Source organism: Carassius auratus, chromosome 21 (genome assembly GCF_003368295.1).
Source record: "Carassius auratus strain Wakin chromosome 21, ASM336829v1, whole genome shotgun sequence".
NCBI lineage: Eukaryota > Metazoa > Chordata > Actinopteri > Cypriniformes > Cyprinidae > Carassius > Carassius auratus.
This window is the reverse complement of record NC_039263.1, coordinates 18,369,963-18,397,556: the sequence shown is the minus strand read 5'-3', so window position 1 is coordinate 18,397,556 and position 27,594 is coordinate 18,369,963. Positions and strand designations below refer to the sequence as shown.

General features: G+C 36.5%; 2 protein-coding genes across 2 annotated transcripts in view; both read right to left on the bottom strand.

The window, feature by feature from the left end:
• LOC113038793 (histone-lysine N-methyltransferase EHMT1-like) overlaps window positions 1-2,360 on the bottom strand; it is a 33,178-nt gene extending 30,818 nt beyond the window's left edge. The window contains exon 1 of the mRNA XM_026196459.1: window positions 2,285-2,360. Coding sequence (XP_026052244.1) covers window positions 2,285-2,305 — 21 coding nt within the window. The 5' untranslated portion in view covers window positions 2,306-2,360. The remainder of the gene's footprint in view (window positions 1-2,284) is intronic.
• A 2,137-nt stretch (window positions 2,361-4,497) lies between these two features.
• Window positions 4,498-27,594, bottom strand: part of arrdc1b (arrestin domain containing 1b) — a 34,656-nt gene continuing 11,559 nt past the window's right edge. Inside the window, exons 2-8 of the mRNA XM_026196447.1 lie at window positions 18,748-18,858; window positions 10,709-10,759; window positions 9,795-9,949; window positions 9,516-9,698; window positions 9,195-9,371; window positions 7,750-8,215; window positions 4,498-6,988 (exon numbers count right to left, since the gene is read on the bottom strand). Coding sequence (XP_026052232.1) covers window positions 6,921-6,988; window positions 7,750-8,215; window positions 9,195-9,371; window positions 9,516-9,698; window positions 9,795-9,949; window positions 10,709-10,759; window positions 18,748-18,858 — 1,211 coding nt within the window. The 3' untranslated portion in view covers window positions 4,498-6,920. The remainder of the gene's footprint in view (window positions 6,989-7,749; window positions 8,216-9,194; window positions 9,372-9,515; window positions 9,699-9,794; window positions 9,950-10,708; window positions 10,760-18,747; window positions 18,859-27,594) is intronic.

Sequence of the window (27,594 nt, the reverse complement as noted above, 5' to 3'; positions counted from 1 at the left end):
CTACAGTAGACCTATAATACATTTTTATATTCAGACTATTTCAGACTGGTACTGGTGGAAACGTAATAAACATAAACAGAGAGTAGTAGCTAGAATTATTATTGTGTAGGCTACATAAATATAAAAATGCCTACATATCATAATGTATATTCATTGCATGTATCAGAATTAGGCTACTTATTTGCTCGTGCACGAGCAGATCGTTTTCTGTTTGGAGATGCATTCCGTCTTTGCACTTGCAAATTCCGCCGTGTAATTAGCAAATCCACCATGGCACAAGCGAAACTGGGTCTTAAAGGGAATGGGAGATGAGACTCTGATTGGTTTATTGTACGTTATGCCAGAAACACACCCATTACTCTTTAATGAGAATAGGAAAACCCCTTTTAGACCATGCACCAGACACGTCAACCATTTTCCCCATCCTTTAACTAGCAAAAGTGGATTTGGACACATTCTAAGTAAACCTGCGCCTTACACTTTAGACTATGTGCTTAAATCTTTAAAATAGGGCCCAATATTTGTGTATTTATCAAGAACCCAAAAATTTTTTATGCAAAATTATGTTATAAAATTTTATTTAGACATTCAAAGTACATATTTTGCAGGTTAACTATCACTTAAATAATTAATCACATTGAAATATATTGTTATCTGTTTTGCTGAGCCAATCAGATTCCCACAATTTCTTTGTAAATTTGAAATCATTTTGATCACACAATTACAAAACACTGCAATGACTTCAAAGTCCTGACTTTCATTTTAAGGACTAAACTTAAATTCTTTCTGACCGTACTTTTACTTTTGGGTGAAATCCCTTTAATTGACAATCAGATTGTTAGGTGTCTAAAGATTGCCACCACTTCTCATCAGGTTTCTTCCTAGCCAAACAAGTCATTTTCTTTTCCATTGACTTTTTTTCATCATGCCCATTGCCCACCTTCCTTGTCTTCATATAAGCTAAAGACATCAGTACAGATCAGTTTTCCAAGACAACAAAATCAGCTTGAGTCAATCACTGAATGTAGTCCTTAATGTATTTGCAGCAAAAACAATATATATATATATATATATATATATATATACTATCCTGCACTTTCATGTCCTTTATTCTTCATAGCCTACCGCAAGAGACACTTGAAACAGTTGAAAAGAGCCAATCACAAGGCACCCCCTGTCGGTGAACAAGTGCAAGTTCTCTCCTATGGATAACCTATGATTTCCTCATAGAACTCCATATAGTGAGCACCTAAACACCCTGCAGACATGGCTGTCAGTAATAAAACTGCAATGCATTCAATTTTATCCAATATACTAAATATCGGAGTCATGAAAAAAAAAAAAAAACCAAACCATCACTGTATACCCGTTCCTATGAACATGACTTTACAAGGCGGCCCCTGTCAAAAAATCATAAGTGAAAAATGAATACAGGTTATACAGAAATACAGATTTTTATGGGAATTCCTTTCGTAATTCTGAAATGATTCTTCATATTTTATGTTTATATGTTGAAGAAAAATTACGTTAGGGTCTTTAGGATTGTCAGAATGATTACAGAAATTCCAAACTGATTCCCTTGGGAATTTTAATTAAGGACATAACAGAGCTCCAAAGAACAAACGAGTATCTAAAATCCTTTTACTTGTAAACAGTGTAACTTCATTTTAGCCACACAAAACTAATGTTGACAGGTGTTTTAGTACCAACAACTTTTAGCTAATGCTTCCTGCATGGAATACACTACACACTACTGAGATTACTTAAATATTCCCAAACACAAGGGAAATCATCTGGGTGTATGGTTGAGTTGAGTTACGAAGGGAAGTGTTTGTGAATGAAGGACAATAATATGACAATATGCACTGCCGCTGTATTTACAATAGCAACACAGCAGCAGCATCTGAAGCCGGATAGTGCCCTGGAACCAGCATAACAACAATCACCTTGCCGTGTACTAAGATCACAGAGAAACTGTATTCAGGTTTCCGGGCGACAGCAGCCGCACTGCAAAAGGGGAGGCCGCCCCATTATTTCCCTCACAAAGCTTCACACACTCAGTGGCACAAAAGCACCGAGTTTTCGCACTGAAACAGACCGTCAGGCGGGCTCTTTGAAAGACCCGTGACGAAACCTGCTCAGTATAGCCGCTCAAACCCTCATCCGCCAGCTCAGTATGCCTCACACGGTCAGTCAATCAGTCGTTGAGTCAAACTGACCAAAACGAATACACAGATAAACAAAATTACAACGTAGAATCGTTCTCGTTGCTCTGCTCTCTTACCTCAGTTTTCATTGAAGCCATGGCTCCTCACCCGAGACCCCGCCCCCAGTTGTTTACGTCACCGACTCGCTTTCTTTCGGTGAAGTAGTGAACTCCAACTCATTTCTGAGAATCGGTTCTTTCAAACGGTTTCAGAAGTTCAAAAACACGGATCCACGATTCTTTTTTCGTCTTCACCTAATTACGCCATCTACGTGACCAAGCAAGCTTTTAAATATTAAAACCAAAATGAACGTATTCAATTTTGAAACTAATAAATACATAAATCAAATAAAAAATATATTATTTTGGAGCTGTACTCATTTGGTTTGGTTTTGGTCAAATTTCTGAGAGAGATCCAGAAATTATTTGACACCTTAAAACTAAAATCACAAAGCTGTAAAATATTTTTTTTTAATTGATTGATTGTAGGCCTAATCCCTAGCTGTATTACTAAATCTTTGAATCCAATTAAAAAAAAAACACCCTCAGTGACATATTAAATGATCTAAATTAGAACGTTACTTTATTGCGTTTTTAAATTGCGTTTTTATTGCTTTATGTCCCAGTTCAATTTGCTGCAGCCACGATCCAGCTCACTAGGCAAACTTTAAGACTGAAAATATGTCGATTAAATGTATACTTCCAGTATGTGTCACGTTTAAAACTTCTGTTTTAAAATAACCTTGCTCATCTGATCTCGATTCATTGCGAATCCGATATGTGTGAGTCAGCAGTGAGTTGGACCGATTCAGTTCAATTCGTAATTGTTCACACCAGTTTGTCAGATATCAATCGATTCATTTAAAGATAGATTCATTTAAAAGATTTGAATTCAATTCAAACGATAGATTCGTTCCCAATTTGGACAGGGCTAACCTATGCTCATTATCTATAGGCCTTATGGAATGAATAGTGGATATCTCTTGTTTCTAACCATGCCATTTTAAAACCAGCTGGGTTGAAGCTAGCCTGCCATTTTAGCGGAGTTGAAAACTTCCTTAAACCCCTTTGACAACAGCCAACATGTCAACCAAGATCACAAAACCAGCATTCACATTTTACTTCAGCCAAGAGAATTTATTTCTGACCACCCATCAAAATTCTCCATACACATTTCTTTCTGGTTTTGTCACCGCCTCTTCCCTTTCCCAGGCCTTCAGAGCATCTACCATCCATGCCGACTACACACCAATGTCCATGTCCTTATGTGGCACTGTGATAATGATGGATTGGGATACAGTTTCTATGGCAACATGAAAGAGGCAGCAGGCAGTGCTGGGGGTGTAGCTGGTCGCCTTGATCTTTTACCCCCTAATTTCCTTCTGTTGCCATCCAGAAAACTGTGTTCGAGTGAGAATCATGTTGAAACCAACATAATCAAAGGATATTCTGAATTATGCTTATTTAGGTGTATGTATTTAGGACTGCAGAATGACACAGTGTGACACAACAAATTGTTTCATAATCATTACTGATTTCTGTCATTACTTATAATTAAAAATGAAAGTCGCGAAGGAACATGCCTATTTTTTTTTCATCAGTTGTCCATTAGTTATCTCGGTGAACATGTATTAATTAAAAAAGTTCACCTTTAGATCACAATTTGCTGAAAATTCACTCCCCCTCAGGCCATCCAAGATGCAGATGAGTGTTTCTTTGGAGATTTAAAGAAATCTAGCATTGCACCACTTGCTCCCCACTTGGATCATATCAAAAAAGGAGTCATTTATCAATACAGATTTCACCAGACTTTTTATCCCCTTGCATTTTGACTGGAAGCAATGGTTTAAAGTAAAAATAAAATAAAAACCTTTAGGAATGAATTGTTTTATTTAAACATAGCCTTTCACTTCACAAGACATTAATTGATGGACTAATCACGTGGATTAATTAATTATTGTGATGTCTTTATCAGCTGTTAGAGCTCTCATTCTGATGGCACCCATTCACTGCAGAGGATCCACTGGCGAGCAAGTGATGTAATGCTAAATTTCTCCAAATCTGCTCTGATGAAGAAAACAAACTCATCATCATCTCGAATGGTGTAAGGATGAGTTCATTTTCAGCAAATTTCAATTTTAAGGGAAATAATTCCTTTAAATAGATCAATTCTGATTTCACACTGAACTGATGAATGGAAAAATTAACGTTTTAATCACTCGTTATGAGTGAACAGGTGTGAGTCGTTTTAAAATGCGAAATTCAAATAAGCAGCATCTGAGGGTGAAAAATTGAGAATTGAATGACTTTATTTGCTGTACAAGTTTCATTCTCTCACATCTTTACATAGAACACTGATCCACAATGGTGCTACTTTGTTTCAAAACCTGCTGGTAAATCCAGGGAAGGAAAAGTACCACACAACGATGAAATGAAACTTGATAAAGCTATTGAAACTTTGGTGAAAAAGAAAAGACAGAACATAGCACATGTAAATAAACAAGGAATAGGTGTTTGTCCATACTGCAATGTTAGCATTTCCAGAGGACTTGCACATTTATAATAGTTTTTTACCTTCAGTGCTAAAATAACTATCTAGTATCCCTTTTGACTTTTTCTGCTGCAAACAGAAAGTCAAAGAGGCTTGAGAGGCAAATATAGAACAGTAATAGCAATGCAATGTTATTTCAAAGTATTTGTTTTCTATACAGTTACAGTGGGACCAGGGATGCATCAATATCTCATTTAAGGCAAAATGTGGTTTAAAATACAGAACAGGCATTCAAGTCGGGGGTTTCTTTACTGGATGCTGATGATGAACGATGCAAATGTGAATTTGAATGTTCTTTTTTTTTTTGCATTTAAATGTTCTTAACATTTGTGCAATGGCTGAGAGTTCAACAGTGCTGCTCACAGTGAAGAAACACAATCTCAATTTAATCTTATAGCTGCACTGTCAGAAGTCACAGTGGCCTGCTGGGATACAATCAGCAAAGTCCAAATCCCTTGAAATGAGTGTGAATGGGTCATTCTAATAAATCAGCACCTTCTGCAGTCTAATAAGATGATTCAAAAGTACGTTTTTTTTTGTATTATGTCTGCTAAACAAAGTTTAACTAGTAATAAATTGCATTGATCCATTTCATACTACTATAATAATTGCTAGCTTTTATATATATATATTTTCATCAAAATGTACACAGGTTAGAAAATCAATGAAAATAAACTAAAATAAAGCTACTGGATTACTTTTTAAGAAATATGCATATTAGCACATCAGCTATTCACTGTTTTACACCCTTTTTGTTGAATGACCTAAATGATTTTTCTGTCAGCACTGTAAATGGTTCATACTGCTCCATACATTTTAAACAAACACTTAGATAAAGAACATCACATAATTTAGTACTGAAAACATGTCTTCTAATTTGCTTCATGCAAAATCATAGAGAGCATAATATAGGTGGTCTGTTCTGAATCAAATTTTAAACTTTGATTTTGGATTTTGGAGAAGAAATTGAGAAAACATTCTCAAACACAGAAACACAAACACACAAACATACAAAAGTGCCTTTTGTGCTTCAATTTTTCAATTTCTTCAGCAGTTCAAAGGTCTGAACAGGTGTTTTGGGAAAAGGGTTTGCCATATTAAAGGACTGTACACACCAATCCAAGTACAGCCTAAGGCCTCACCGGAAATCCATCTGAAATCTCCAATCGCTGTGGGCTAATATGAGAAATATCGATGTACAAATCCAAACAAGTCACATATAAAGACACGTACAGTTTGTATCAGATGCATATTAGAGATTTCTGACATCTAACGTATCGCCAGCACTGATATTATGTACAGTCTGAAAAAAAAAAATCACAGTCTGAATGACAGTTCTATGAAATACTTTGAAAGAATAATTCTAGGGTGAAAAGATGAACCCCAGAAAAGAAAAATTGGATTATTTTGCTTTGTTTTGTGTAAAATAAGGTAACAAAAATACAGAGTCAGGAGTCCAAAGTGTCATCCTAAAATCTCTTGACAGCCTGTGAAACAAAATGAATGTCATTTTCTTTTAAAAATGGTATAAAATATGTTGTTCCCTTAAGCATTCAGGGAACACCGGCTACCATTTGCCAAGTGATGATGACGTATGTGCCCAAAGACGGTCGACTACATATCCACATAATCAAATGAAAACTTCCAACATCAATCTTCATCAATAAATAAAACTTGTTCTTTCCAGAGGCTCTTTCTCTGTGGCCCAGAATCTTCGTCAAGAGCCATTCCTGCTGGCATAAGCACGGAGTGCATTATGATTCACAATGATCATCACAAGGAAAGGAGTATTTATTTCCAACAAGACTTTAAATCGGACTGAAATATATTTCTGCTTAAATTCAGATTTTACGGAGCATGATTTGTGATGAGCTTTATTTAAGGCCAGCCTTGGTTGAATGAAAATGTATCCTCAGTGTAACTTTCACTTCAAAATGTTAGAGATGCTGGTATTCGTTTCACAAGAACTCTGTGTTTGTCTTATCTTGGGGTTGCTCAAGAGTGCTACATTTTCTTAGGCACTGAAACATTCTCCCTGTACAGTTTCAGGGTGGTTTTCTCCAATGTTGAAATGGTAATCTGAGGGGATGTTTTTTGTTTATGGCGTGGCAGCAATGTCTGTACCGTCCAGCAGGGGGCACCAGATGAATGGCATGAAGTAGTCTACCTCATGCTACTGTTGAAGCTGGAGTTGTTGCTACTGCAGCTTTCCTCATAAGTGGGAGGCGGCTCTGAAAAAATACACAAAAAACAACATAAATAAAAACCCTTAAACAAACACATTTAAATAAATCTGCATTTCATTCAAGTATGTAATCAGTTACATTCACACTGTGACAGAGGCAAACCACTTTTATAAAAATATAAGATTTACATTTACTGTGATCTTTTTGGGTCATAGTTGAATTGCCTAAATGATTTCATTTGCACTTACTCTACACATGGCAACATGACAAGTTACAGCTTGTTGCGCGCTCATAATCATTTGAGGGTTGTAATTTCATCCTAAGTTGAAATGTAACACTATATAAAAACTAAATAACTGAAGTAATGTCTGAAATAAAATGGCAAACCGATTGGGTTACAACAACTAGTCATGTTTCAGTTCCAATCTTTTATTGTAGATGATGTTGACATTTATGATTGAGAATATTGTAAGCATAAATGGCTCTAGAGGAAAACTGATCTGATACGTGTTGTTAAGTTACTTGCATGCTAGTGTTTTAATATTTTAAAGAATTAATAGATAGATAGAATGAATGGAATGAAAACACAAGCAGACAGATACATGTCAAATTTTCCAGTTTGTTGTATTAATCTCACATACAGTTCCTAGATTTAATTACATATTTCAGTGGTGTTCAAGTTTATTGCTTCACATGCCATTTCATGGCATAAACAGCTTCAACATTCAATAAATATATTAAAAAAAAAATACAAACATTGTATAATTTGATAACTACTACTATAATACATTTCATAGATCACTTACCATGTGGGTATTCCCAGGTGCTGTATTCAGGGGGCAGGATGAGGGGACAGGAAGTGGGCACAGGAGTTGTATTTCCATCTGTGAAGAAAGGTATGGTTGCCCCTGTGGACAAACAGAAGAGAGGAGCAGAGCCGCTGGAGGACTGGGCGGGCTGCGGTGCGACTGGACCAGACGCTTGACCGAACGCACTGGGAGGCATGGAGAGAGGAACGCCGGACGGGTCCTGCTGAGAATGACTCTTGGTGGGGATCTCCTCGCTGTCTACTCCTCCTGCACCCACCGCACCCTCCAGGTCGTCCTCCACAGGAGGTGCGCTGGGGACTACGGGTGCAGGGCTGAGGCTTGGCATGGCAGGCATTGGTGCACCTTGAGCGATGGGGCGAGGAATGGAGGGAGTCAAGTTCACAGCAATGTTCCCAATATAGATGGGTAACGTGACCACAGCCTCTGGAGATTTTAGTGAAACCTGTGAGGAAAGAAAGAATTTCTCATATACACTTCTTGACATTAAGTAAATCTTAATTTGAAAGACTTCAGCAATGCATTTAAGAAAGGACCTTAAAGGTTCATGCAACAAGAAAATCACGTTCGTGGGTTTTGTAAACAAATCTTTCTTTGAGTTTGATCGTTAAAATGAATCAGTAGATCTATTGACGAAACTGATCTGAATGATTCGTTTATTAATTTTATTTGGTTAGTTGAAAAATCTAATTATTTTGGATCTGGATAGTCAAAAGAGTCCAATCTTTTCTAGGAACTGGTTGATCCACGTCTCAAAACTACTCTGAATTATTCATTCATGAGTTATACCGATTTGGTTCTTTAATTGAGTCAAAAGTGTTCTGAATGATTCTTTTATGAATCATATTAATTCACTTCTTTAAATCAACTGAATCAGATATTTACAATGAACAAGTTGATCCAGTTCACAAAATTGTTCTGAATGATTCTTTAATGAATCAGATTTATTCGGGTTTTTGAAGTATATTCACAGAGTTAGATTTTTTTCAACGCATCAGTCGGTCCTGTTAAAAAAAATGCTCTGAATGATAATTTTATGATTCAGACTCCTTTAGTTTTCTCTTTAATGCAATATTTTCAATGTATCCTGTTCAGAAAACTCTTGTGAGGAACACAATCTAATTCCTTTGAATGTTTCCACATACAGTAAAATGACTATAAAGCTCACTTGACCAGAAGTCAGATATTTTCAATAAATTAGATGATCTTGTTCACAAACGGAAATGATTCTTTCATGAATCAGATTCGGTTCTATATTTCAGCTCACTTCATCTGATATTTTAAATTAACTGGTTGAATTCAGTATGTAAAATAACTCTTAATGATTCATTCATGAATCAATCTGTTCAAAAAAAAAGAGACATTTTAGTGAGCAAATGAGTTTACTTCTTGCAATGTTAAGATTCACATTTCTTGTCCCATACCTGGATAAAATACTCAATATCTATGAGGCTGCAGCCAGTGAGGCCTGACTGAGGAAGAGGAGGGACGATGATCTGTTCTTTCCACTCTGCATGTTTGCCAGCCTTCACCCCGGCACCCTCCACCTCTGCTATGGGCCGCAGATCAAACACTGGCCGCTTTGTTTTATACGCCACTCTCTGCACAGATTGTAATGAGCATTAGCATTATCTGACAATTTACATCTACAAGTGCATCACCCATCGTCAACCAGATTGCATGAAAAATGTGGTATTTTCATTAAACTAAACATCAGGAGAGTCTATTTTGAATTTTCTTCATACCTGAATAAGGCTAGCCATCACATAGCCGGTGTCTTTACCAGACTTGTTATGGATCTCGGTGGATAGTTTGATAACCTGTCCAGGAGTGTATCCTCTTAGATCACTGCAGGCCTTCAGCATGAGCGTGCCTGATTTTACCAGGAGGTAGTTAAACTTTTTTGTTGTCAAAGCACAGCTGGGTTGCTGGGAAAAGAAGGGCAGACATTAGGAACTGGAGAGCAACTATAATTGAATAGAATTAGTATTAGGTTTTTTTTTTTTCATGTTGCCAGGTCTCACCTCTATATCTGGCAACTCATTGAGGTTGAGCACATTGAGAAGGTAAAAGGGTCGCTGGGTCTTGTAGTCCTTTGAGAAACGTGGCGTGTCAATAAAAGCCCTAATTTTGTACAAAACCTTCCCAAATGGGCCTTCAAACGAGGTTGGCACGGATGCTACAACAGACATAAAAAAATATGTTATTTGGGATTTGTCAAAAGCTTTCCTATTCAAGCAAACTTATAAACTAATCGTGTCTTTGACAAAACAAACAAAATCATTCAAGGACCAGAATATTGGATGATGACAAGATGATGTTAGAGCTCACAATCAATAAAACGAATCGATACAGTTCTAAGTGCTGTCATTCTGAACCTGTTTTAAAAGCAGAATAGAATCGGAAGGCTCAGGAGCTCTGAAAATGTGATAAATAAAAGCACACCAACAGCCCACAGATATTGACTAGTTTAATCTCTATATCTCTGTCTTTGTATTTGCATGTCTTATGTCAAAATGCATTTCTGTTTTATGGGGTGGAAAGTCCCTAGATTTATCAGATGCTTCTTCAATAGCTGTTCATACAGTCTACCTGCGAGGGGCGCAGCTTCAGGCTGCAAGCGGTCACTAATTAAGCAGCCAGGAATGTTGCTGCTATACCTTCCCTTTAATAGCTCATGATGGGACATGTGTTAGTGCAGAAAGGGGCGGTTCCATAACAAAAAGACTTTATACAGCTGCTATTAGTTCAAGGTTAAAATTAAACTCTTCTTCTACCCTCTCAGAGGCACTCGGCATAGTTCAACTTCACACTTGAGTGCTCTCCATCTACGGTACACAACACAACATCCTCATTTAACTTCTAACATTAAGTTGCTCTGAATGAAAATGTGCTTTAACTGCTTTGAAATGCTAATCGTAAAATTCTAGAAAGTCACCTGGAATGACGAACTGAAAGGGAAAGCTGTGCTCGCCAGCTGACAGATTACCTGTAATGGCAGAGAAAAAAGAACAGATTATGTACATATGCACACACACACACACACACACACACACACACGTTTGTTACTGTGGGAACTTTCCATAGACTTCTATTACTCTTAAACTGACCACAAATCTGAAATTTCTGTGACTATACTTACAGAAAACATGTTTGCATTCTTACACTTTCAGATAAACATCATTTACTATTTTTTTTTAAATCAATTTCAATGTAAAAAATGTTAGGTTTTACTATCCTTGTGGGGACATTTGGTCCCTACAATACAGCATAAACAAGAACCCACACGCACACGGCACAATGTGTGACAACAATATGCTATTATTGTAAGTCTTACAGAAAGTGTACATATTTAATATGCCATAATATTAACACATAAGCATAGAAGACTTCGAAAAGTACTTCCCTATCATGAGAAACAGTGTATTGTGGGAGTGGAAGTCTGGTAAGTCAGAGTGACTCAAACAGGACGGTGTATCTGGGCAGATAAGCACCCTGACAGCTGTAACAATGATCTCTCCTGTTCTTTCTAACTGGGGATTTCCACTAGCCCAGAGGTTATTCAAAGATCTGGAAGTCTATATATATATATATCTTGAATAAAGCACTGGAAATGTGTGCCCCTGCTGTGATCCTTTTTTTAAAAAGTTTGTAATTTGGCACCCTGCGTGTGAATTTGCACGAGCTACAGCATACGCCGCCTGTGCTTGTTTATCAAAACTTTCAAATTTGGCAGTAAAATCGCATCTAAGGGTGTTGTCTGATTTAAAAAAGTTCATGTGTGAGGAGAAAACGAGTTAACATCAGCCATCATTACTGTATAAATCTGTTCGTGTTTAGAAGTCACAGTCTGTAAGACAGGAAAAGGGCTCTTAGAGAAAATGATGGGAAATTCACTGACACAAGCAGCTTGGAGAGCAGAGCAGACATATCAACTATCAGTCTTAGCTAGCTATACTTGCAGTGTTTGTAAGGAAGGAAGTCCTAAAAAAAAGAGACATTCAACAGGATACAAAGTTAATTAAGGCAAAACTAGCTTAGCTTATATTCATTACTTTTTGTACTACACAGTCTTCCAATGAAAAAAACACATTTAAGTCTGCAGTAAACAATATCTATTACGTTATCGGGTTTATTTTCGATAGTCATCAGTTTATTGTTATGCATGCAAACCAGGTACTGTTTTGACGCTATAAACACAATTCTGTGAAACAAAACCTGTTCTAAATGAATTTATGAGTAGTGACACATGCATTCATTTTTCCATATAAAGTTTGTGACAAGTGGAATATGTGTTTAACCGCTCAGGTGTGGAGAGATGTCACCTTTTCCTGCTCAGTACATGCCTTCAAAGAGTTAACAGAAATCCAAAGATACAGATCTCCATGTCGTCAGCAGCGAGAGGTCAAACGGGGAGATGTTGTACTTTCATAAAGTGCTGTCAAAAGGGAGATGATTGAAAACTCTCTCACGGCTGATTAATACGCCCAGAAATGGAAATTCTGAATCATTTGCTCACCCTCATGTCAATTCCAATTTAAACCTGCATGACTTTAATTCTTCTGAGGAACAAAAAAGAAGATATTATGAAGAATGATTTGACTGTTTTTATCCATGAAAGAAAGTCAGCGTGACCCAAAACAACACTGGACCCCATTCCCTCTCATTATATGACCCCCCAAAAAAGGGGGGTCTTTTTTCAAAATATCTTCTTTTGTATAAAAAAATAAATGGCTCAGAATTGCTCATTTTAGGGTGAAATATCCCTTTAATTTCAACAGAACCACACCTTGCCCGTGTGTCAGTTCTTTTATGTCTTTGTCGGAATGCTATGAAACACATCCAACTATATCATTTACAACAGTACCACCCAATTTTCAATTCTCAGAGGACTAAAAGCATTGCAAACCACCACCACCGCCCTGTCTCTCGGTGCTGCTGAGCAATGGAGAGTGGAACACAACCCCTTAACGGGCAGACAGCGTTACTTCCTGGCAGCCAGAACAACAGACACTCAGCGCCTCTGTTGGCCTGCGGGGTCAGATGAGCACTGTTCCCCAGCACATCTGATTCAGACGGCCGGGCTGCTAAAGGGACTCCTGGAAAGAGGTCGTAGGACAAGCCTGGCCATGTGAACTAACAAGCACTCTGACAGGAAAAGACCTGCCGGGACACATATGCCAAGAGCTCACACTTCACCTCACACAGCAGAACATAATGACTCTGTGTGACCTGAACACAGAGGTGAGAGACAGATATTTTTTGCAATTTTTTTGCAATCTGAAAACACTCTTTAATAATCAGGCGTGACGCAAGAACGCTTTTGTGCAAATCTTAATATTGGTTTTACTAGTTAGCAGCTACTGTAACGGTTGGTATATATGGAGTGCAACAGTCAGTTCTGGAAGTAAAAATACCATTCATTTTCTGAATTGGGTAACTGATTTTTAACGATAACTTATAAACCGTTAAAGTCAGGCTCTCTGTAAGCTATGAAATTGTTAATCGCTGTTTTATATTTTTGTTAAAGCAGTCAGCCCACATAATTTCAACTTAATCTTGAAATAATCATGTTTAACAGCGGAAATCCTGGAGAAAAACTACAGTATCCATAATTCTGCTAATAAATCTCCATCAGAATTGTGTCAAGCAAATCGCGGCAAAAGAACTTGTCCACTCCCATGAAACACGGTGAAAATACACATTCAGTTTTTTTTTATCAATAGTTTTATATATCCTGTCAGCATTCAGCCCCAGATTATAGAATGATAGACTATAATATGATACCTTTATCTTTTTGGGTGATTTTCAAATCCTTTTTTGCTTCATATCAATGTTTATAATGTTGTGATTCACTTCACAGGTTGGTTTGGTTTATGGCTCATAAGACTTCTTTACAAAGTCCTTATGGAAAAAATATTTCCAGTACCAAGTGAGCGGGAGCTATTGCATTTTGTGGAGTTCTGTTGGGTAGTACTGTAAAATCTTATACATTAGGTCTTTTAATTGGCTGTGACCATGTCAAGTTCAAGCTCAACTTGATAACTTATCACATTACACCTGATAAAGATATAGACCTAATAGCTAAACAAAATAGCTAAAAAGTAGATGGAGAGTAATTTTTGCTTATTTTAGCAAAAATAAGCTGGTTCTACACAGTCAATCTATCGGTTTAAAGGGGTGGTTTACTGTTTGTTGTTGTCTCATACTTCTAGATACGCTGTTGTTTGTAAATGCTACTGCTTCTGTTAGCTTTTAATATACAGTTTTATTCTGATTAAAGCTTTAATTATAAAGTGTCCATGTATAACGCTTATAATAAGTGTATAAATGGAACAGTTTGTTGGAGCTGATCTGATGATCTGAATCATTAATCATTAATCATGAATCATTAGAAGACAGAATTGTGATTTGTAAATGCACAGATTTCAACATGGACTCCTAAGCTCCTTTCACACTGCACGTCGGACCCGGCATATTGCCGGAACATTGCCGGGTCGCCTTCTGTGTGAAAGCAAACACGTCCCGGGATTGATTCCCGCATTGAACCCGGGTCGGGGACCTAGTAACATTGCCGGGTTCACCCCAGGACGAGCGCTGTAAAAAAAAAAGAGCCAGATCTAATGCCGTGTCGAAGTGATGACGCAAGTTATCGCGCGACTCTTTTACCGGCTGTTTTGAAGGAAGATCAACGTTCGCGACGGAAAAATATGTGCAAACTGTAATGAAGCAGAGGTCAGTTAGTTCCTCACTTTCCGTGCTGACGCATAGATCGTTCGCTTGCTTCAGTGAAAGTATATTCGACTCGTACATTGCACGTCACGGCCTGATGTCACGTGTCATTATGGGATCTTCACGGGTTGTGTGTGAAAGCATGCACATATTCTCAAATAACCATTATGATGAGTTTTGTTCCACCTGCTTAAATGATAAAAGTACTTGCGCTGTAAAAACTATTAAGACTGTGTCTGTTCCCCGAATAGTGAGGTCAAAATATAAATTTAATGTAGGATCTAGAAAAAATCTTATCGTAATTAAACCAGAAAAATTTTAAGTAAATTAATAAAAACAATTTTTAAAGTTTGGAATCATAAATATTAGATCAATCACACCCAAAGCAGTTATTGTAAATGAAATGATCACAGATAATAGTTTTGATGTACTCTGCTTGACTGAAACCTGGCTAAAACCAAATTATTATTTTGGTCTAAATGAGTCTACTCCACCAAACTACTGTTATAAGCATGAGCCCCGTCAGAATGGTCGTGGCGGAGGTGTTGCAACAATATATAGTGATATTCTCCATGTTACCCAGAAAACAGGATACAGGTTTAACTCTTCTGAAATACTTCTGCTAAATGTTACACTGTCAGACATGCAAAAGAAATCTAATGTATCTCTTCCTCTGGCTACTGTGTATAGACCACCAGGCCATATACAGAATTCCTAAAAGAAGTTGCAGATTTCCTCTCAGACCTTCTAGTTATAGTTGATAAGGCGCTAATCATGGGAGATTTTAATATTCACATTGATAATGCAAATGATGCATTAGGACTTGCGTTTACTGACCTAATAAACTCCTTTGGAGTCAAGCAAAATGTCACCGGGCCCACTCATCGTTTTAATCGTACACTAGATTAGGGGTGTGACGGTTAGTATATAACCGTGCGACCGTCATTAGAACTCTATAACCGCCAAAACCGTGTCATTAAAATATTTTTTACAAACATTTTTTATCAAAAATTATTTTCATTTTGTAGATAGGATCATAAGATGCGCAATATATCGGGAGACATGGTTTTTACCACTTAATGAAGTTTTGTAAATCGTCAGACATGATATTTACCACTTCATTAAATTTTGCTTTGTAGAAAACCTTTCTTAAAAACGAATTTCATTTTGTACAAATTTTATCTTAATTTTAATAAATGTTTCATCAACCAATTGCATGTATTTTAGTAAATAAAAAGCAAATATAGCAGACAATGATAACCGTGACATGGAAGCACCAGCGCGCCACGTTCACTTGCACTGCACTGTGTCTATTGCATGGAAAAACAGTATGTCCAGCTATAGAAAGGCTCTAAAAACTGCTAGGGCAGAGCATATCCACAAACTCATTGAAAATGGCACAGTGGCTAAGTTAACAAATTACCAGATGCCACCTGATTCAAATATTCCACCAACGTTAAATAGTAATGACTTTATGAATTTCTTCACTGATAAAATAGATAACATTAGAATACAATAGTGAATGTAGATTCTACAGCGTCTAATACTTCAGTTTCATCCATCGCACCCAAAGATAAACTGCAGTGCTTTACAAATATAGGACAGGAAGAGCTAAATAAACTTATCACTGTATCTAAACCAACAACATGTTTATTAGATCCTGTACCCACTAAATTACTGAAAGAGGTTACCTGTAGCCGAAGAACCGCTTCTCAATATCAGTCAGATTTTAGGCCCAACCATAGTACAGAAACTGCACTTGTTAAAATTACAAATGACCTGCTCCTTGCATCAGATCAAGGCTGAATTTCATTTTTAGTCTTACTTGATCTTAGTGCTGCGTTCGACACCATAGATCATGACATACTCATAGATCGATTACAAAACTATACAGGTATTCAAGGGCAGGCTCTAAAATGGTTTAGATCCTACCTGTCCGATCGCTACCATTTTGTTTACTTAAATGGGGTGTCATCTCCTTTATCATCAGTAAAATATGGAGTGCCACAAGGATCCGTCCTAGGTCCCCTTCTATTTTCAATATACATGTTGCCCCCTTGGTAATATTATTAGAAAATACAAGTCTCACGCGCAGTGTAGATACGTCACTGTCCGAATCCTTTCACTTATTTTTTTGTTCACTCCTTCCTGATATAGTGAACTCAACTGCCATACACTATATAGGGATAAGTGAATGAGTGAATGAGTGAGCGATTTCAGACACAGCAACACTTTCTCTGTTTAAATCTAGATTAAAAACGCATCTCTTTCGCCAAGCATTCGAATAATGTATCTCTTAAATTGTGAGTGTAGTTGCATCTGATCAAATGTGCATTTTTTATTCATTAACTTTAAACAAATTTTACTTTGTTGGATCAGTAGCTATGCTAATGATGTCTCTATTTTGTTTCTATGTTTTGCCACGGGATTTACATCCCATGGTAACTAGGATTTACACAAGCTCTAGTCTGGATCCAGAACACCTGAGAAGAGATGATGCTGACCCTCAGAGGACCTCAGATGATGCTAAACCTGAATCAACAACAGAACTAACAATTATTGCTACATGTGTGACTGCATCATATAATAACTATTAATTAATAATATTGATAATGTTCATCATCTAGCTGACTACGTCTTGTATTAATTTTTTTTTTTTTAATCCTGTCAAACGTGCACAAACTGACAGTCACCACCATAAGCTACTACTAAATTTTGTAGAAACATAACTTTCTGTAAAGTTGCTTTGTAACGATTTGTATTGTAAAAAGCGCTATACAAATAAACTTGAATTGAACTGAATTGAATTGAATATCCCGGGTCATCACTGGCAGTGTGAAAGTGCAAAATCTAGCGGCCCGGGAACAGTTGCTGGAACACTTTACCCGTGTATTTGCCGGAATGGCAGTGTGAAAGGGGCTTTATTTTCTCTTAGTCTTCTCTAAACTAAAGCAGCACAACATGGCCTTGCCCCCTTTGTTCCCAGAGGCAGGGTTTGACTGGGTTCGTGACATAACAGACCTGGGAAGAAGCTCGTTGTAGTCCCTTACCAACCGTTTCTGTAGGCATTAAACTGACAGAATTTTAAAAGACTTTATCTCCGTTTGCATTGAACTTTCAGCGCTGCAATTTTTCAGATATTGTTTATGTTCAAACAGCAACATTTCAAACTAACTAATATTTAAAAAGTGAAATCGCATCAACCACCCCTTTAAACAAACATATAGTCCTATCCTAAATTTACTGTACATGATTGGCAGATAACTACCTAAAATTTTCTCATTGGCCTAGGTCTGTCACAAGTTGTTTTTCTCAATCTACAGACATTTCCTATTATACCATACTAAAGACTACAGAAATACAAATACGGTTCTTTCCTATACTTATGAATAGGAAAAACTGCAATGCACAATATGGCGGAATAGTCCCGCCTTTTAATTAAAGAGCCAATCGCTGATTGGTAAATCATTGCGTCACTGCAGCAACCATTAGAAGCTCTGGTTCCCATAGAAACCTGAGGCTAGTCCAGCCAATGTGCATGCACAGTCTTAAGCGCGTTAATGAGTGCACATGCGCATTGGCTGGACTAGCCTGAAAAATACACTTTTTAAACGCTATTTTAGCATAAGAAACAACATTCATGGGGTAGTTCATTTCAGATTTTGTTGCTGATTTGAAATATGTAATTTAATTGTGAGTTCAGCAAACATTTTTTGAGATTTCAAGACTCCCCCATTTAAAAATTGCAAATATGGCTTCTGAGTGAACAGACTACAGCTAACCATACAGCTGATTCGCTAGAAGGATCATTGTTTGGACACTACGACGATCAGTTTTATCAGAAATAACTGTACATTCATGTTCTCCAAACATTAGTTCTATGCAGACAGATCGGTTATTATCATTATAATGTAGACTGCTCGAAGGAGACAGATGAAAAGTTTCTGGTTTAAAGGAATAACTCAAATCTAACCTCCTGTAAGGGTTATGTGATACTTGACACATTCAGAGAGACAGGAAGAAACCAGAAAGACACATACTCAGAACAGGAAACTCTTCAGACACAAACAGTTGATCAAGTAATACAAATTTGAGAAGTAAACAATGAAGTCCTTCAAAGTGAGCAAAGTTTTCTATTGTAGATGGGAGCCATTAAAAGCTGTTTAAATTATATTTTGACTAATAATATTAAGAATGATTGGATTTCTGAACTGAAGAAAAGCTGAAACTGAAAGAGATCCTTACCTTTATCAGCTATAGACAGTGTGCTGCTCAAGTACTTCTCCTCAAGCATCCATGATGCATCATTCAGCTTGGACGAGATGCCACACGACCCCACACAGTTGACTTTAATGGCTGTGAAAACACAAAAAGAAAGAACTGTGTCAAGCAAATTGCGGCAAAAGAACTTGTCCACTCCCAAAATACACATTCAGTTTTTATTTTTATCAATAGTTTTATATATCCTGTCAGCATTCAGCCCCAGATTATAGTAGGATAGACTATAATATGATACCTTTATCTTTTTGGGTGATTTTCAGATACTTTTTTTGCTTCATATCAATGTTTATAATGTTGCGATTCACTTCACAGGTTGGTTTGGTTTATGGCTCGTAAGACTTCTCTAAAAAGTCCCTATGGAAAAAATATTTCCAGAACCAAGTAATTTTCAAAGTTCAAAGTTCAGTCATGTAATTCAGGAAGTAAAAAAAAAAACATTTAACATTTATATATATATATATATATATATATATATATATATATATTATTTCTATATTATATAGTATGCATATAATGTAAATATTTATTTTAAATGACCTATTTTTGTATCCTGGATATTGTCCCCTATAGCATTCCATGTCAAAAATGTTTTAAAAGTATTAATTATAAATAAAAAAAAACATAAAAAAAAAATATTCCTATCTGACACACCCTGTCATTCCATTTAAACAGATAAGGCTGTTTGCGAAACATGTTGGCGAACCTTCCTCCACATTCAAGAAATGATGCAAGGACAGGTCTGATAGGTCTAATCGCTTTGGATTTTCCACAGTAAACTGATCTGATGTCATCTTGATGGCTAGAGCAACATAGCAAATGTTGAATAGGAATGTTGATTGTTTTCCTTTCATCGAAAAACCTGTCTGATTTCTACAAACCCACACAACAGACATTCCGTACGAATTAAACATTCACCCAGACGGAAAAGCCCCTTTGTCTGGAGCATCGAGGAGAAACAGCCATCCTTATTTGCATTATAATTGTGTGATGCTAAGCTATCCACACAGGCTTTATCAGGGTGTACCCAGACACATAAAGACACCTGAACGTAAAAAACCTAAACAGACGGATCAACGTCAAACCCTTCAAAGACCAAAATTTAGGTTGAAATCAGACCTAAAGGTCAAGGTCATACAGACAAAGACATTTGCATGTGTATGGCTTTTAGCATTGGTGCTTTTGCCATTACTGTGGCACTAATAAAGGCTAGAGATGAATGTTTGAGCAGTCTCCAATGCTTGGACAAACATATACACCTCACATGACCCTGTCAGTCAGTTCACAAATATACAGTGAGCACAAATCTGAATTTGAGTGAAAAGACACAAACTGACTGCCATGTGACCACATGCTGATCTGATTATGTAATGGGTGAGTGGTTGGTAAAGCCCAAGAAATCTCAACTAGATTGATTTAAAACGAACGCCATCATTGCACTCTCACATATATGGTAAAATAGGAAACAACCATATCCGAAACATTTAAACAACCCTCATGGTTTTCTGCAAGCATGCAATCTTGTGCATTAAATATTCACATTCAAAAAGCAATAAAGCAGTACTTTAAAAAAAGCATGAGATTAATAGAGATAAAGCAGAATGTGATAGACAAAAAACAACAGATGTCAGTGACACTTCTTAGTAGGGCTGGGTTAATACCACATTTCAGTACAAAAGGATCTTTGTATTCATACTTTGATAAAACTGACAAAGTTTTGAATATGTTTCAAAAATACTAAACCAATAATTGAAATACACACTAAAAAAATAAAAAGTGTAATTATTTCCATCACAGAACTTCTGCAAACAAGTGCAAAATTAATAGTACCAAAGTCTTGCAAATGAACACAAAAGTTTATTGAGGAATTCCTTGCTAATACTTGCAAGCGAATGCAAAAGTTTTGAAAGCAAATGCAAAGTTTTTCTGGGGAAAGAAAACAGTTTGAACACTAAAGCACTGATATATAATTTTTTCTTCCATCTAATTTTTTCATCACCAACATGTCCCTTCATAAGATACATAACAGAATTATGATATTTCTTACTGAAACAGGAAATTGGGGTGGAACACATTAAAATTATTGATAGGCAATAGCGTTTACTGTACACACCAATTGTGAATGATTTGCTGTGTTATTACCAGTCAATGACAAATAATACTAGAAGAGGAGGTACATTCAAAATTGGATTGGCTAAATATTTGCATAAAACCTTGAATGAGTACAAGATAAGTCATCAGTATTCTCATTTGTTCTCCCAAAAGACAACGACCACTCATTTTAAATGCATACATCTGCTGAAAGCTACTTTCGTCAGTGTTTATAAGAGTATACAGTTTACCACGCATGCAGCATATAATCAATGACCCGCCAGCAATTTTATCACATACCAAAATTAGCAAAACAAACGTATTGTACCGTTTAAAAATTGCAGTTATTGAGATACTCTGTCCTGGTCCAAGCTACTTTTTTAGTATGCAAGTCAAACTCCAAATAGACAGATAAACTGCTCGGGGTAAGTGTGGCCACAAAAGACCCATCATGAATGAAACCAGGCATAATTTTCTCAGAGAAAAACTGTCAGTTTGCATTTTCAGACAGAGGTAGAAGGGGGGTTCGAATCAGGGCAGGCATAACACACGGCTGGGGAATGTTAAAGCCTGTTAGTGTGTGGCCAGCACACAGTCTAAATCAGCACCAGTTCACCACAGAAACAAAACACTGGTGGCAGATGGCAGCATATCACTGGACCGGGCAAGAGCCCTCCCTGGCACACTGGCATGAGAGCCCTTCCATCTCTAGCACAAATAAAAAAAACTAAATCCAAAGGAGAGACGGTCCTCGGAGTATCAGACGACTCATAATAAATAGGCATTTAAGCACCGGTGCCATCTGCTGTGTACCATCTGGGCACTTCTGCTGGCATAAGGAAACTTTATGCTGACTATATTCTACCCCTATATATATTTAAAAAAAAAAGCAGTAATGAAAATGAAAACAGTACATTGTGTTAAAATGATTTTGCTTTGGGTACAGGACTTTCCATGAGTTTTTTGCGAAAATATAATATCAACAACCATTTAAACTAATTCACTTGTCTTTCAACATGACTCTTTTGATTCATTAAAAAGAATGAAAGAAACACAGCTGCAGCTTTCGAAGGAATTCCTACATTTTGCTATAGCAAGTTTTTCTTTTCATAAAAAAAAATTTAAAAAAATTATGACGTAAAAATAATTATGTAAAGTTTTTAAATGTATTTTTCAGATACGTGACCATGGGAATACGCAGATCACATGCTTACAAAGAAAAAACATATAAAGTATCAAATATAGGTAAATAAGAAAGAAGAAACATAAGCATTGCATTGCCAAATGTTCTGTTGTCTTTTTTAACAAGTGAGCAGCTGCAGTAAACCCTTCACACCATGACAAGTGTACTGTATCAGCCATGACTGAAACACTCAACTATTACAGGAAACAACACGACCAAAGAGAGGATGTAGAGATGGTTTTACCTCCGTTTGTTAGTCTATAAGTAAAAGGTCATGTTGACACTGAATGCGGCTATTAAAATTAAAATAGTTCTTGCGCAACATGGGGAGGCCAGCTGGTTTCATTGTAGCTTCATACGGACAAAAGACCAAGATGGAAATGAAGCTTTCATGAAATGGAAATGAGCCTCCCAGCCTCGGAGTGATTATAAAGTGAAATTGTGGCATGTGTCTGGTTTATGGTGTTACTCTTACAATATCACATTTCTGTCATGTTTTCTGTCTTCCATTAAAAGCAATGGTTCTGACATCTCACAAGATGTCACAAAATTTCACATTGCATTACTTTAGCATTATAGAAAACTAAATTTTAAGTCTATAATTCTGAAGAATTCTGAATGGTCACTGGTGCATTCAAGGTTCATATGGAATGCAAACTCACTATGATTCATGCTGAATATTATAAGTCACAGCTCTGAGTAAGAAACCAAATAAAATTTAAGCCGTTATTCACTGAAAATGACATTCCATTACAAAAAACCCTCTTTGTGTTTTATAGAGGAAAGAAAGTCAGCATCAGGGTGAGTAAATGATGATATGAATGTATTGGATGAACACTGTGTGCTGGGATCTGACTCAAAGTCTACAGGGGAACACGCTGGAGCTGGCCCAGGCCTCTTGGCAGCTTATACGGTTCAGCGCATGTGTCAGAGAAACACCGCAGTAGGCGTCCGGAGCGTCTCCTGTGTTTATCACAGCCCTTCCACATGGGAAGACAGCGTGGGCTGAACCTGCTTCCTAACACACGCAGCTTAAGCAACACTTTTGCCAGTCATCAGACGACTGTGAGAAACTGCGCACCCATCTATTATCAATGAGTTTCATCTAAGAATACTACATACAAAGACCTGTTCAAGTACTCTTCCAACGGTATATTCAAACACACAAACCTAACTGTTAACGAAAAAAGAATAAAAAGAAGTCTCCTAAAAACCTCAGATCTAAAAGAAAGGTTCATTATCTGTTTGAAATACCATTCCCACCCATGTCCTGCGTGAACGTCCCTTCCCTAGGACAGGAATTTATAGCTGACATTACACAGTTAAGAGTTTCAGGTTTATGCATAACTGGCTCTGAAAGCTCAGCTCTGCAATGTTTTAGACCATAAAACCTCCTTCAAGAAACACATAAAAGACTGTGCATCTTAAATGAAAAGATAACAAGACTGTTTAACTGACTTCCTTATTTTAACTTAAAAAACATTCACTTGAAAAATACATTTAAACAATATGATTTTTAACAATCATACACAAATTACATTTCTAAATAAAAAACAATAAACTTAAAAAATCTATCTGTCTATCTCTTTGTCTGTCTGTCATTCTGTATATCTGTCTGTCATTCTATCTATCTGTCTGTCGTTCTGTCTGTCTATCTGTCATTCTGTCTATTTGTCTGTCTTTAGTTTGGTCCATCTGTCTGTCTGTCTGTCGTTCTGTCTGTCTGTCAATCTGTCTATCTATCTGTATGTCTGTCTGTCATTCTATCTATCTATCTATCTATCTATCTATCTATCTATCTGTCTATCTATCCGTCGTTCTGTCTGTCTGCCATTCTGTCTATCTATCTGTCTGTCTGTCAGTCTGTCATTCTATCTATCTATCTATCTATCTATCTATCTATCTATCTGTCATTCTATCTATCTATCTATCTATCTATCTATCTGTCTGTCTGTCTGTCATTCTATCTATCTATCTATCTATCTATCTATCTATCTATCTATCTATCTATCTATCTATCTGTCTGTCTATCTGTCATTCTATCTATTTGTCTGTCATTCTATCTGTCTGTCATTCTGTCTATCTATCTATCTATCTATCTATCTATCTATCTATCTATCTATCTATCTGTCTGTCTGTCTATCTGTCGTTTTGTCTATCTGTCTGTCTGTCATTCTGTCTATCTATCTATCTATCTATCTATCTATCTATCTGTCTGTCATTCTGTCTATCTATCTATCTATCTATCTATCTATCTATCTATCTATCTGTCTGTCTGTCTGTCATTCTGTCTATCTATCTATCTATCTATCTATCTATCTATCTATCTACCTATCTATCTATCTATCTGTGTCGTTCTGTCTATCTGTCATTCTGTCTATTTGTCTCTGTCGTTTTGTCCATCTATCTGTCTGTCTATCTGTCTGTCTACCAGTCTGTTTTCTTTTAAGAAATCAAAAAATCTTAATCAATTTTTCATTTGTATTTAAAATATTTATTTATTTATTTATTTATTATATTGTTTTATTTTCATAATTGTAAACATTTCATCGGGCATACAACAAAACAAATTAAAAGGCATTAGTAACTGGCAGCTGTGTCCACTCGGTGATGAATTCTGAAACCCATCAGAGAGAATTTGACCCTGTGACACTGGAGCAATGCAATGCAACAGTGAGTCAGCACAGTGAAGGTCCGCCTGCACGGGCATTGAAACGGACAGCTGGGTTTTGGGAAAGACTGATATTTCCTTGTTTACTGTTGGGCTGGATACAGTTCAGCTGGAGAAGAGACACACAAAAGTGCTACAGTGTGCTTGTCTACAGTCAGGTTTTTCTTTCGACAATGCACAAAGAAGAAGTCCTTGATCTCTAGGCCAAAACACAGAGAAGGACTGTATCACAGCAAGCACAGGGTCAATTTCAATTGGTCAAGAGTGTGATTAATGAGATTAATAGAATGCAATGAATTGACTGAGAGAAGGAAGTTCCATAAACATGCTTAATTCAAAAAGTAAGCATCATGTGAATATGACGTACAACAGAAGTTTCAATATAACCCTTCAAATGTCTGTTGGAGATCAGACTTGAAAATTATTGGGTTTCAACAGCTGGAAGCAATGAACTGGTTTATTTCACCCACTGAAACATTTACTACATTACCACACCACACATAATGGATGACTTATAAAACATTACGCTTCTCACAAAGATGCAAATTTCACCCCAGATTGGTGGAACTTTATTATTTCGCCCATCCAAATAATGTGCAACACTAGACTTCATTACAGTTTTTCTCAGTCGCTTTGGTACATTTCTTGAATCAAACTCACAATTTGCAAAACATAAAGTGCATTTCTCAAAACAACCCGTACAAATAGCAAAACACCATGGATTACCTGCAAAAGCCAGTCTCCTGCTCAAAATCCTTAGTTCATCTCTCAAAAGTAAATATCTGTGTCAATGAACATATCAGTGCCATCAGAATGACAAGTCCTTGTGTCATAGTGTACGGATAAGACAGTCAAATTGCTTAGTCATGTTGTCAATATAACAGTTTACTCTGGAGGGATGATCTGATGTAAACCTCTGTATTGAACAATATGCCATATGCTTATGTATGCCATATCCATTTCAAACGTACACATTTACACATTACTGTATGTGGGATATTGACTGAAAGAGACTGGATAGAATTCCCAGTTACACTTTTACAAAGTCTATAAGCTTTTCAACTGAAGATTCATGAGATGAACCTTTGAGCTATTTCAGAGAAAGGGTTTATCATTGGTTTATCATATACATTCTCTTCATAAGTCAAGATTCACTTGGACAATTCATGCCAAATGTACAAAAAGTCTGATAATAATGTGTAAAAATAAATATAAAAAGTGTGCTAGGCAGTTTTTGACAACTAGATTAACCATGTTGCATTTAATGACTTATATGATGAACTAAAGACTAGATGTTTTGAAGGGTAAGACTGTTGCACAGAAAACTATGCAATACGTTTTGAGCAACATGACATGAGCAACTGATAATGTAGGAAACTGCCGATAAACATGCATAATCAATTGCATGAATGTACAAAAGCAATCGCAACTTGTTCAAAAGAATGAGAAACTGGTTTTATGATGTGTATAAATGGCTAGATGATGTGGAGGTTGTACAAGTAGTTTTGAGAATTTCATTTCTGTTTTGAAAAATGCACCAAAGTGACTGAGAAAAACTGTAAAAGAAAAGAATGTAGAGACAAAATCTTCAAGAAAATCATAATGGTTTTGAACAACATCAGGATGAATAAATAATGACAGATATTTCCTTTTCTAACAAACTACACCTTTGAGTAACGTTTAATATTTTGCCAATAGAACTGAATGCTGAGGCTGAACTCTAACACTACATTTCATCACGACCGTGGCATCATCGACTGAGGAGCTCCATCATCCTTGATGCTCGGGGGTAACTCAACTCTCATGTCCTCATTAAAACTTCAAGAGCAATTAGACGCTCTTGCTTTCTCTCTTCAGTCTAACCTCGCTCCTGACCCCGTCGACTCACTTTATGAGCTTATTACAGCATTTAATCCACTGGCCCCACAGATTACAAAGCTCAATTCAACTATAATACATCTGCCATTCACATCATTGGTCACACCTTCAGCTGCATGGTAAAGAATAAAAATGAGATCAGTATGGATTGCAAGCTAATATATGAGATATAAAGAGACTAGACCAAAGCAAGAAATCCACAGCATTGGTTAATGGGAGTAATATGTAAATATCTGCCATTATTAATGTATTTCTATTTTTTTCCCCACTTATATTTAAACTTAAATATGCTTTTAAAGTAATTTGTGTGTGTGTGTGTGTGTGTGTCGTGTTTAATACATACAGCAGTTTTGTTTTAGTATGACTCATAGAGTTTCTGTTAATGTTTTGAACTAGATTTTATTTTGAGTAATGAAAATGGTATTTAGATTTAGTTTTAGTTAACGATAATAGCCATGGCATACAGTCATTAAAGCCGATGACTATAGTCATAAAGATAATCAAAAGTATTGCAAAATATGAGTAAAGAAGAATACAAATACATCATAATGGGAAAAGTGAATGCATTTGTTTCCGAATTGAATCACTATTTTTTTCCAAGTAGAAAAGCTGACCGCATCTTATAACAATTCTCATAAACAAATAAATACATGGAATATCAATTACTGACAATTCAAATATTTGAATTTTACATTACTGACTTGTTAAGCATTACCGTTTTTAAATGTGACCGATAAATGGAATTTAAAAACATGCATTACCAAGCCCTATAAAATAAGAATATCTATCTATCTATCTGTCTATCTATTTATCTATCACATTTATGTATAAGGAGATTATCCCTTCCAGACCGCATTATGCAACATGCTCTGGTCATTCAGATCTAAAAGAAAGGGTTAATTATCTGTTCGAGAACCTTCGAGAACATCCCTTCCCTAGGACAGGAATTTATAGGTGACATTCAGTCCTTGTTCTACTCACACAGTACCTC